At 32.5% G+C, this 13307-nt stretch overlaps 1 protein-coding gene across 1 annotated transcript in view; it reads right to left on the bottom strand.

The window, feature by feature from the left end:
* The window catches only part of LOC102960647 (transmembrane protease serine 11G-like), a 54209-nt gene that overhangs the window by 10651 nt on the left and 30251 nt on the right, over positions 1–13307 (bottom strand). Inside the window, exons 4-5 of the mRNA XM_007086956.2 lie at positions 11439–11506; positions 10644–10804 (exon numbers count right to left, since the gene is read on the bottom strand). Coding sequence (XP_007087018.2) covers positions 10644–10804; positions 11439–11506 — 229 coding nt within the window. The remainder of the gene's footprint in view (positions 1–10643; positions 10805–11438; positions 11507–13307) is intronic.

Raw genomic sequence — 13307 nt, 5'->3', positions numbered from 1 at the left:
AGCCCAAATCTCCTGTTTCACAACACAGGGCTGGCTATCTATTTTACTAGCACAGTGACAGTAATAAGCCCTTGACCATCCCAAACCCCACTTCCCAATCAGGGCACCAGCTTGCAGACTGACACCCACAGGGACAGCATCAGCCTTTATCTCCCCTGTGACATAAGTAGGTTCAAGCCCACCACACCCCTACACAGAGGATGGCCAAGGGATACAAGGCAGCTGAGAGAAGCCTGTTTTATTCCCATATATGTTGCTGGCAGCAGGAATTGAGAGGATGTTCCAGAAGACTAGAATAAATACTGCAAGGACTCTGCAAACTAAGTTGTTATTGAAACCACAAAAGTTGGTGAGAATCTATACTCCAAACCTAAACAAGTTGGCTATCTGCCAAAATAAAAGAATTAAATAGGATCAAGAGTCTCCTAACATAAACTGAAATGTTCAGAATACAAACAAGTTACTTGCCATACTGAAACCCAGGAAAACCACACTCTGCATGAGAAAAGAATATCAACAAATACCAATACTGAGATGAATAAGAAGTTGGAAGTATCTGATACGGATTTTAAGGCAGATGCCAGAAAAATAATTCAGCAGTCAATTACAAATTCTTTTGAAACAAGTGAAGAAATGGAAAATCTGAGCGAAGAAATAGAAGTTACAAAAACCAATTGCAAAATTATAGGACTGAAAAGTATAAGTAATAATTATTATTGTATTTATACTATTATATTTATATATAATATTATATAATATGTAAATATTATTTACAATAATATTCATATTATTATATTTATTATTAATTATTATTGTTATTAACCCTGCTGGGTGGTCTTAATAATGGAGAGTGGACATGGGGGATAGAGTCAGTAAACTTGAATTAAGTTAAATAGTGTTTACTCAGAAGAACAGAGAGAAAAGAGACTGAAAAAAAAATTAAGAAAACATCTGAGATTTGTGGGATGATAACAAAAGATTTAACATTCATATTATCAGAGTTCCAGAAGGAGAAGAAAAAGAGTGTGAGACTGAAAAAAGATCGAAGGAAACAATGGTTGAAGACTTCTCAAATTTGGCTAAAGACAGAGATCTGCAGATTCAAGAAGATGAGAAAATCTCAAATAGGAAAGACTCAAGTCCACACGAAGATCCATTATAATTAAGTTACTAAAAACTAAAGACAATGAAAAATTCTTAAAAGCAGAAAAATGATATATTACCTATAAAGTAACACCAATTCAAATAACAGCAGTTTTCTCATTTGAAACCGTGGAAGACAAAAGAAAGTGGCATAGCATTTTTCAAGCTCTGAAAGAAAAAACTATTAACCACGAATCCTATATCTGCTGAAACTGTATTTAGAAATAAAGAGGAGATGAAGGTATTCTAGGATGAAGAGAAATTAAAAGAATTTGTTTCTAACAGACCTACTCTTGGAAAAGGGCTAAAGGAAGCTTTCCAAACAAAAAGCAACTGATAATAGTTGCTTAATAGTTTTTAATGTGTAAATAGTCTAAATACATCAATTAAAAGAGAATGGCAGAGTATAATTAAGAAATGGCTCAACTATTTTCTTTTTACACTGAAATATCTAAATTGAAAATAAAAGGTTGAAAAAAGATATATCACACAAATATGAATCCAAAAAAACCAGTAGTGGCTTTATTAATTTCAGATAAAGTGGACTTCAGAGAAGAGAAAAATTACTGGGGACAGAGAGGGACATTACATAATGATAAAAGGATCAATTTACGAAGAATATGTAGCAACTTCATGTGTTTACAAATAGCAGAGCTTCAAAATACATCAAGCAATAACCGAAAGAGCTGAAAGAAGGAATAGACAAATTCACAATTATAGTTGGGACTTCACCATCCTCTAATATCAACAATTGACAGGATTGCTAGCCAGAAAATCAGCAAGGATATGGAATTAAACAACATCAACAACAAGACCTAATTGACATTTATAAAAAACTCCATTCAGCAATAACAGAAGGCACATTCCTTGCAAGCAGCCATGGAATATTAATTAAACTGGACAATATCCAGTGTCATAATCTTCTGCATATTAAAAGAATTGAGATCAGATTATGTTCTCTGTTCATGGTGGGGTCAAATTAGAAACCAATAACAGAAAGGCAATGAGAAAATCTCCAAACACGGGATTAAACAGCAGACTACTAAGTAATATGGTCCAAGAAGTCCCAAAGAAAATAAAAACATTACATAGAACTGAGGGAATATGAAAATACAACATACCAAGTATTGTGGGATGCAGATAAAGCATTACAGAGAGGAAAGTTATAGTACTAAATGCTTGTGTTAGAAAAGAGAAATAATCTCAAATCAACACTCTGAGTTCCTAACTCAAAAAAACTAGAAAAAGAAGAGCAAAGTAGGCCTAAAGTAAGGTAGAAGAAGGAAATAGTGAAGAAAAAAAATCAATCAAGATCAGAATTTCAATCAAGAGTTAAAACAGAAGAATAATATAAAAAAATCATTGAAACAAAAAACACTGGTTGTAAGAAAAAAATCAATCGAATTGATAAGCTTCTAGAAGATTGATAAAGATAAAAATAAAGAAGACAAAAATCACCAATATCAGCAATTAAATGAGGGGCTATCACAAAAGAGCCTGCAGCCCTTATAAGTTAATTAAGGAATACTTTGAACAACCTTACATTCATAAGTTTGATAATTTAAAAGAAAAGGATGAATTCCTTGAAAACCATAAACTACTAAAATTCATCAAAGATGGTATGGATAACCTGAACAGTCCTACTGGTAAAGAAACTGAATTTGTAATAAAAGATTAGAAAAGAATCCTTAGGCCCAGATGGCTTCACTGGAGATTTTGGCAAAACATTCAAAGAATTAACACCACTTTTACACAATTCCTTCTAGAAACTATAAGAAATGAGAACATTTCCTAATTTATTTGATATAGCCAGTATTATCCTAATACTGAAACTAGATAAGAAAAGAAAGCACACTAATACCTGTCATGAATTTAGATGCAAAATTCTCAGCAAAATTTTAACCAATTGAATCCAGCAATGTATGTAAAGAATAATATGGAGTGATGAAGTGGGTTTATTCCAGGTACGTAAGGATAGTTCAATATTTGTAAATCAATTAATGCAATCTTCCATACCAACAGATTACGGAACAAAATTATATGATTATGTCAATTGATCTAGAAGATATATTCAACAAAAATTGGCACCTGTCACACCACCACACCCATCTATCATAGTCACAATAAAAACATTTGAAAATAACAAGTGTTGATGAAGATTGGGAAATATTAGAACCTTTATACATTGTGGCGAGAATGTAAAATGATGCAGCCACTGTGGAAAACAGTTTACAGTTCCCTAACAAGTCAAACATAGAGTTACCATATTGCCCAGAAATTCCACTCCTAGGTATATATCCAACAGTATTGAAAACTGATATTCAAATACTATACACCAATATTTATAGCAGTACTATTCACAATAGCCAAACAATGGAAACAGCACAAATGTCCATCAACTGATGAATAGGTAAACAAAATGTAATATATCTATAAAGTAAAATATTATTCAGCCATAAAAAGAAATGAAGTATTGATACATCCTAAAACATGGATGAACTCTGAAAATATTATGCTAAGTGAAATAAGCCAGACACAAAAGTAACATATTATAAGGACTCATCTATATGAAACATCCTGAATAAGTAAATCCATAAATACAGAAAGGTAACTAGTAGTTGTCAGGGGCTGGGGGAAGGGAAAATGAGTGCTTAATTGGTATAGGATTTCCTTTGAGGTCAGGAAAATGTCTTGAAACTAGGTAGAGATAATGGTTGCACAATATTATCAACTTAATGCTACTAAATTGTACACTTTAAAATGGCTAATGGTTAATTTTACGTTACATAAATTTTATCTCAAAAAACCACACCCATTTATGATAAAAACTCTTGGTCCATTAAGAGGTATTTTCTCAGCTTCTTTGATGAACATTTACAAAAAACCTATTTCTAACATCATACTTAAAGGTGAAAGATTGAATGCTTTCCCTCTATGATAGAAAATAAGGCAAGAATATCCACTATCATCATTCTTATGTAACATAGTACTGGAAGGTCTAGCCACTGAATAAGATAAGAAAAACAAATAAAAGGCATACACATTGGATAGAAAAAAAGAAAACTGTCTCTATTTGAAGATGACATAATTGTGTACATAGAAGACTCCAAGGAATCTACCAAAAAAAAAAAAAAAACCCCACAACAGCCTAGAATTAACAAGTGAATTTAGTAATGTTGCAAAATACAATATCAATACTCAAAAAACAATTGTATTTTTATATGCTGACAATAAGTAGAAATCAAAATATAAAAACATGTTTACAGTTTCTCCAAAGAAAATCAAATATTCAGTTATAAATGTAACAAAAATGTACAGGATTTTTATGCTGAAAGTTAGAAAATGCTGATACTCAACATAGTAAAAGAGGTCAATTTGCCCCTAATAGATCTATAGGTCTAGCAAAATTTCTATCAAAATCTGTTAGGGTTTTTTTTGTAGATATATATAAGATTATTCTAAAATTTATTTAAGACCTAAAGTATTTAAAATAATATTGATAAAGAATAATAAAGTGGGAGAATCATCCTTCCCAATGCTAAGCTTGCTATAGAGCTGCAGCATTCAAGAGAGTATGATCCTAGTGGAAGGATAAATCAATGGAATAGAATGGAGAACCCAAAAATAGATCCCCACAAAAATGCCCAATTAATTTTTGATAAAGGAGTCAATGTAATTCAGTGAAAGGTGGGCAGCAAAAAAAAAAACCTCACAGCTTACACAAAAATGAGCTCAAAATGGATCATAGACTTTAACATAAGATATAATGTCATGTGAAGCCTTCAAATTTTATAGAGATATGTATAAAATGTTAAAAAGTATAAGTGTAAAATTACAAAATTTATAGAAAAAACGTAGGAAATAATTGTCAGAGACCCAGGACTAGGGGAAGATTTCTTACCAACAACATAATCCATAAAATGAAAGTTTGGTTGGTTGAATCTCATCAAATGTAAAACATTTCCTATCTGTTTATGGGATGAAAAAGCAAATGTCAGAGTAGTAGGAATTATTTACAAATTACATATGTGGCAAAGACCTTGCATCTAGAATACATTAAAACCTCACAAAATTTGATATTTAAAAAATAAAAAATCAACTCAATTAGAAAAAACTTGCACATTTTGCCAAAGAGGATGGATAGATGGCAAGCAATTAAAAGGATTTTTGCTATTAGTAGCTATTGGAGAAAATAAAATTAAAGCCATAATAAGATATCACTATACACCTATCAGAAAGGCCAACATGAAAAATAGTGATAACACCAAATTCTGGCAAAGATTCAGAGAAACTGGGTCACTTATACATTGCCAATGGGAATGCAAAATGTACAGCCACTCTGGAAAGTAGTTTTGTAGTTCCTTTCAAAACTCAAAATGTTTTTATAAACCCAAAAAATATACTCTTGGATGTATCCCAGAAAAATGGAGACTTATTCTTATAGGAACATATATACCAATGTTCATAGCAGCTTCATTGTAATAGCCAAAATCTTGAAACTACTCGAATGTTAGTCAATGGATGAGTGGTTAAACAAACTGTGGAATACAATGGAATACTACTCAGCAATGAAGGAACAAATGATTGATACACACATCAACATGGATGAACCTCAAGAAAATTACAGAGTGGAAAAGGTCAAGTTCAAAATGATACAAAATGTATGGTTTATGTGACATTCATTAAATAATTATAGAGATGGAGAATAGATTAGTGGTTGCCAGAGGCTAGGGATGGGTGGAAGAGATGGGTATAGTTATATCTGTGTCCAGATAACACAAGGACAATGCAATAAGGTACAGTTGAATATATTGATGGTGGTAGTGGTTATGCAAGGCTACATATGTGATAAAATGGCATAGAGCTGGGGCGCCTGGGTGGCTTGGTCGGTTAAGCGTCCGACTTCGGCTCAGGTCATGATCTCACCGTCCGTGAGTTCAAGCCCCGCGTCGGGCTCTGTGCTGACCGCTCAGAGCCTGGAGCCTGTTTCAGATTCTGTGTCTCCCTCTCTCTCTGCCCCTCCCCTGTTCATGCTCTGTCTCTCTCTGTCTCAAAAATAAATAATAAGCGTTAAAAAAAAAAATGGCATAGAGCTGCACCTACACACACACACACACACACACACACACACACACACACACAAATGAGTTCATATATAACTATGATACCTGAATAAGCTCTATGGGTTTTATCTATGCCAATTTCTTGCCTTTGATGTTGTGCTATAGTTGTATAAGATGTTAACTTTACCAAAGGCTGGGGGAAGGGCGCAAGAGCATGAGATTTCCCTATAAATTACTTTGCAACCTCCTGTGAATCTATACTTATTTCAAAATATTTTTAAAAGTCAAGCATCCCAGTAGAAAGTCTGAATTACTTTTCTATTCTTCTTATAGAATATTAAAAGCATTGTCATTTGAAGAAGTAATCAGAGAATAAATATGCAGTCAAAAAAATGTAAAGGGATAACAGTGAGGTATTACAGAGACATACCAAGAAACTAATTAATAAAAACAATGTCCTTTTTTTCTGGATTCTATATGTAGTATATTAGCTTTTTAAAATTTGTGATTTGTGATTTCTTTCTTATTCTAACTATTCACTTTCCTACCTAAAATAAAATTTATTTCAATAGTGGGTGAGATATTGGATCTGGTTAAAAAAGATAATATAGTGTTTGATTAGAAACAAGGCATGAAAGGGGTTAAATGAATTACTGGTTAATCTTCTGGTTAACTTATTATTATGCTAAATAAAACTGCTATGAAATATATTAAATACTAAATTTAGAAGGGAAAAGCCCTACTGGCTGAAAAAATTAAGACCAGAAAACGATTTTAAAATGTTAAAAATTTTTAAATTACACTAGTATGAATGAATAAAAGTGATATCACATGCTATTTGGCTTTGATCTGAGATAATTCACAAAGAGAGGCAAAGTTTATGCATTTTAAAAGCAAGCAAAAAAACCCATAACTGACCTAAATGATTAAAAAAAAAAAAAAAAGACTACCACTTACATTCTCTCCTAGAGTGTGAGGAGCATCAGATTATGCTAGTCCAAAATATGTCACTTTGGTATATGAGTTATTTTGAATCAAAGGTAAGTGAGAAAAAGCAGATACAAGAAATTCCTCTTGCCCTTCCTCTATTTGCCTAAAGGCAGGACGTAAGTTTACAAAGGTGTCCCTCTTCTTCTCTCTACCAGGAAGGAGAAAGGTTAATTCCTAGAGATAATTTTAGACCCTATCAGCCTGGAGAAGGCACCAGAAGAATCTTTATAACACTTTTACTAACTAGCCCTTATCTCTGTCCTTGAAAGCCTAAAACTGCTCTCCTTTGTTCTCTCATTTCTTCACAAATTTGTTCCTTGATGAAGATGCTATAAAAGCCAAATTCAAAGCCACCTCTTTGAGTTACTCATTTTCCCCTACTTTACTTCCATGTGTACATCATGTTAATAAACTTTTGTTTCTTTTTTCTTGTTAATCATCTTTTATTACAGTAGTCTTTTATTATAATCAAGAACTCAGAAGTATGAAGGGAAAATTATTTTTCCTCCCTACAAGTAAATTCCATGAATTTTTCTTTATATTGTATATATTTATATGATGAAAAGAAACAGAAATAGAGGCATAATTAGGGATCATAAAAGAATTAATAATTTCATGAAAGGTTTAGAGTAAAATCAGTGACTAAAAGTACACTTTCTTGAGACACTGGCAATATTAGCTAATTCTCTCTTCCAACTAATTGTTTTTCCCTCCCTCCCTCCTTTCTCCCTCCCTCCCTTCCTCCCTCCCTCCCTTCATTCCTTCCTTCCTTCCTTCCTTTCTTCCTTTCCTTTCCTTTCCTTTCCTTTCCTTTCCTTTCCTTTCCTTTCCCTTCCCTTCCTTTCCTTTCCTTTCCTTTCCTTTCCTTTCCTTTCCTTTCCTTTCCTTTCCTTTCCTTTCCTTTCCATTTCTTTCCTTTCCTTTTCTTTCTTCTTTCCTTTTTCCCCCAAAATCTAGTCACTAGAATCACTGGAGAGTATTCTGACTTGTATAAAATGAGAAGAAATTTCATAAGGGTATAAATTTTAGAAAAAAATTCACCAAATTATGCATGAGCACTTTAAATTCTGCAATTTTTAAAAATGAGATATACATAGATAACTATTATCAAACTTGCACTTTATTAACTCTGAAAGCTACACTCAAAGCTTCCCCTTGAGCTTTATTGTGATCCTGTATAAATTACTTTTGTAAAATTAAACCTAATATATTTCTGCATTGTTTTTTCTTTGTTGGACTCAAGATATTAGCCAACTAACTCTTCTAATATTTGTGTTTGGGGGCTATGTGTGTGTTTTAGCTTTCCAGATACCCTTTTCAAGAGATAAGTTAATCAATTCCCCAACTTCCTAGGATCAGTGTTGCTAAAGATACCTGAGAAAGTCCATAAAATAATACATTAAATTAATATGTTTATACTTTTCAAAGCATTTTAAAGTTTTTCCAAAGGATAAATTTCACAGTTGCTACTATTTTCATTTTGCAAAATAGGAACTGAGACCATTTTAGCAACTGACCCAAGTCTGCACTACCATGGTTATCTCTGGGACACAGGTCTCCTGATTTCTAGTCTAAGGTTCTTCCCACTACCACCTGCAGTGTCTCCTAGAATACATTCCATGCATTTTTCTTTTTACTATATATACTGAAATGATTTCTCTTACTCTATGAAACTCAGCTTTTGTTTTTAAAATTTTTCTGTATTTTCATGCAGTTCTAAAAGTCTATATGGAAAAAGGAATGATTCCAGTTTCCTCAGTGTTCTGTGGTGATTGTTGATTTTAAGACTGCTTATGTTTCATGCCCACTTTCAGGAGATTGAGTTAGTTTACACAGTTAAAGATAGAACATTTTACAAATACCAACGTCCTGCCCTATGCTGAGTTTTGTGCTAATCTTGGGTATGTGGTTGTAACTACAGAAGACACATTTCTAATATTCAAGAATGGCAGTCTTTTGCAAAGATAGATGAAATAAAATATGTACAAATTAATTTCTAAGCACCCTCGGTAAACACCGAAGTCTCAGGATGAATGATGAATCTGAGAAGAGTTTTGCATGGGAATGAGGATTGTCTTAAAAGTAACTTGCTTTGATAGGCAACTGAAGATCTGGTGATGGATGGTTCACCAGGAGATCCCTGAATAGACCAATCCCCATCCTGATCCTGCTTTGATAGGCAACTGAAGATCTGGTGATGGATGGTTCACCAGGAGATCCCTGAATAGACCAATCCCCATCCTGATCCAGCAACACTGTGAAGGACCTAAGTGCCCTAACCCCACAAAGTGGGGGTCGGGGTGGGCAGATAGATCCAGAAATGATGGAATTTAAATTTCTAACATTTGGCTTCATGGGAGCTCAAGATTAAGTCACATTTTTTTAAAAAGTCAAAATTTCACATGTACCTATATCCTTAACAAAATGTTTTCTGCAGGAAGTCTTGTCTCTGCTATCTAAAGCCCAGCACATTGGATTCAGTCTACTCTGTTCTATGTGCATGATAAACAGAACTGAATGTTGGCCATTACTCACAGAGACTCAAAGTTCTTCAAGCTATTTTTTTTCTTTCTGACTTTTGCCAAACCAAATACAAGTTTCTCTTCTGTTAGTTTATTATAATGTATCTGCTCTAGTGCTCTGGAACAGTTTGGGGTGGGGGGAGGGATACCAAGGGAATACTTATTAGTAACTTAATTATCTGTCAGCCTTAGAGTCTCGTATCATAGCTTACATAAGTTCTTGTAAATATGACAACTTCAAAGTTAATATATATGAGGCTAACAATAACCTTGGAATTATAATGAGCTTTGTTTAGTCTCATACCCCAAACATTTATCACCTAGTTCCTTATTATGCCTGTGTTGCAAATGATACGGTGCCTTTATGCCAGAGATAGGTATCATCAGGGTCTGACATTTTTCTTATTCTGTTTCCTCTATGGCCCTAGGCCAGTCCTATCCTGCATGCTGTAGGAAGGCTTATTGTAGTGGCAGAAAAAGAGCCAGGTCTCCTTTCACAGGAGCCCAAATTATGTTTGTGTTCCACATATCATGATTTCTGTGTTCATACCACTCTTACATTCTGGATTCAGATTGAAGAAAATATTGCAGCAGAAAGAGCCAGGCACTATAGATTACTGTATCAGTAGCAGAATGTAGGTTTTTATCTCATATATGCTTAATTAATTCAAACAATTCCACCAAGAACTTTAAAAAAATTATATTTGGGTTATAGTATAATTTATGTTTCATAATTATTTCTATACTAACCAAAGGAAGATAATATTTGGTGTTGATTGTGTGGGGATTTGTTTATTATTAAGTAAAGGAGAGATTTAAAAATGAAAAGTGGTTTCATTTTATGGTGAAATAAACTTTTCTCTGTAGTTGAGAATATTACTAAAATGATAAACTCTAACAAGGGAAGGAAAATGATATTTCTTGCCTCTAAGATGAGGTAATGAAGTATCTGTCTTCAAGAAGCTGTCATTTAATATCAGCTTCTGATGCAAAATGTTGTCAGCTTGCCTTTTTATTGTGTCTGCATTGTTAGAAACAAACTGAAATTTAAGCAATACATCTGTTCTCAAACCATCATTACTTGACCTGAAAAAGAAAAACACCACAATGAGTGAAGTCATAGCTATAGTTGTGATTATTTTATACCTTAGTATTTAAATATTAGTTACATCTTCAAGAAAATCAACATAAATATTTTATGTATTTTATTGTCATGGATTTTTCCTCCTTCCTGTGTCATATAGGTGTTAATACCTGAATTATTCCCTCCTTGTGTAACTTGATCATATTCAGAGAAAGCTGAGTATCTGAGAGTTCTACATTTTTTTTTCTGGAAAAATACATCAAAAAACACTTGTTAAATCCATCAACTTTGTGTATGTTTTCTTGATTTTTAAAAATTCACAATATCTATTTATTGTTAAAAAATAAAGCAAGCAAAACTGAGAAGAGTATTTAAGGATTGTAAGAATCTTTAACTAAAATGCAAGTCTTTAAGAGGACAACCAGTAGAATATATTGTATCAATACCCAAACTAAGAAATCCTCTCCCTATAGGTACTCTATACAAAGAATAACAATTAAATGTAATAATATTTAAAAAAATTGTGCTCTTGTTAAATCTGAGATTTTTAGATCCTGTCCACAAATGGAACAATTGAAAAATAACTAAATAATACAAATTGTCTTTTCATTATAAAAATTAATTAGTTGTGATTACCTGAGAGTGACAACATGAGACTTGATGTAATAATGATTTAAACTGGATCTTCGAAATATCTGATCTATCTGAAAAAAGAAAAAAAAACAACAGTAAAGAACTTTTAAAATATGAATTCACACATTTCAATATATCACAAAAATGCCTGTGTAAAATCTGCAGTTATAGCATTTACTTCTAAGTTTGCAACTAATCTCAGAAAGCTCATTTGGGCACAGTCCTGGTGTCATAAAGGTCATCCTTATAAGTGGATGCTGATTTTTGAACAATTTGTCACATGATCAAGGATGGCTGATATAAAGAGTTGAATTAAGCTAGATATTTCAGTAGCCAATATAAAATATACATAGGGATGGAGGTGCTGAGACTGAATTTCTCTGAAAATTTGATGTGTATAGTCATTATCATTAAAGCTCAGCTATCATCATTGATTGAAGAATCAGTTTTGTAGGCTTTAGTGAAATTTTTAGGCCATGTTTTGATCCTGTGGCAAATGGAGGAGAGGTGCAGAATGTGTATTTATCAGGTACTTCCTAAAAAAACATATTCATCAAGAAAAAATGCATGAAATAATTACTTAGAAAAGACAATACTACATATGCCATTTGTATGTCATTTTAGACTTTTCTCTGTGGGATAATTTCTCTGTACTATAAATTCCTAGAATAAATTATTTCTTACTAAAACCACAGCTTATTAAAGAATCTATGCTTTTACAAACCTGTTTATTATCATTAACTTGTCAATTTGGCTTCTTGAAAAAAAGACTGACCATTTGCCAAACCTTAAGTGAACTTGAGTCTCAATAATCAGTTTCCCAAATCAAAGTTGAAGAGCTGCAAATATTGAAACTGGGTCTGTGTTGAACAAATGCTTTTCATGCAGTTAATTTGATTTATCAGTTCTTTTCTGGCGAAGTACCATGCCATATCATATTGGATGGATTAGTGAGCATGTTTATTGAGAAATCAATAGCAAAAAAATGAATGGCCATGTGTCTTCCTACTAACGGATTATAAAGGGAAAATTGGTTTTTAAGGAAATATTTTTATAGCATACATACATTTATAGCATACATACATTTGGTTTTTAAGGAAATATTTTTATAGCATACATACATTATTTGAGAAAACAAATACATATTCATTGTAAAAAGTTATAAAAAGCAAGCAATACAGCAAAAGCATTAAAATAATTTCTAAGTCACCATATAGAGAACCTGCTATTTGTATTTTTGGTTATGTACTTCCAGATTTTCTACATACATTAATATGTCTTTATATATGATACTTACATATCTTATATATAATCATAAATTTTCTGCTTGCCTCTTTCCATTCTCTTTCCAATTTCATTATTTTTTCTTGTTTCTTTTGAAATCACTGCTTTGTGAACCATGTATTACCCATGGTAATTGAGAATATAAACAATTTAGATTATTGAACTCCACAAAAAGTTTCTAAAATTCATTTTAGGTACTGGTTTTAATAATTTCTTTTAGGAAAATATTTCCTAGAACTATAACTCATAGTCTAAATCAGGGGTCAGCAAATTACAGCCTGTAGGAAAAATCTAGACAACCATCTAAGAATGGTCTTCCCATTTTTTGAATAGTTGAAAAAAATCAGAAGAAGAATATTTTGTGACAACTAACAATTTAACAAAATTCCACTTTAAGTGTCCATAAAGAAGTATTACTGGACCATAGCCATACTTATTTGTTATATTATCTTATGGCTGCTTTTGCACTCCAGTGACCGATTTGAATAGTTGCCAAGAGACCACATAACCTGCAAAACTGGAAATATTTACTATCTGGTAACTTACAGAAAAAAATTGCCAACTTCTGGTTTAAATTACTGTACTTCC

This window comes from Panthera tigris, chromosome B1, assembly GCF_018350195.1.
Source record: "Panthera tigris isolate Pti1 chromosome B1, P.tigris_Pti1_mat1.1, whole genome shotgun sequence".
Classification (NCBI taxonomy): domain Eukaryota; kingdom Metazoa; phylum Chordata; class Mammalia; order Carnivora; family Felidae; genus Panthera; species Panthera tigris.
This window is presented reverse-complemented; position numbering and strand designations above follow the sequence as displayed.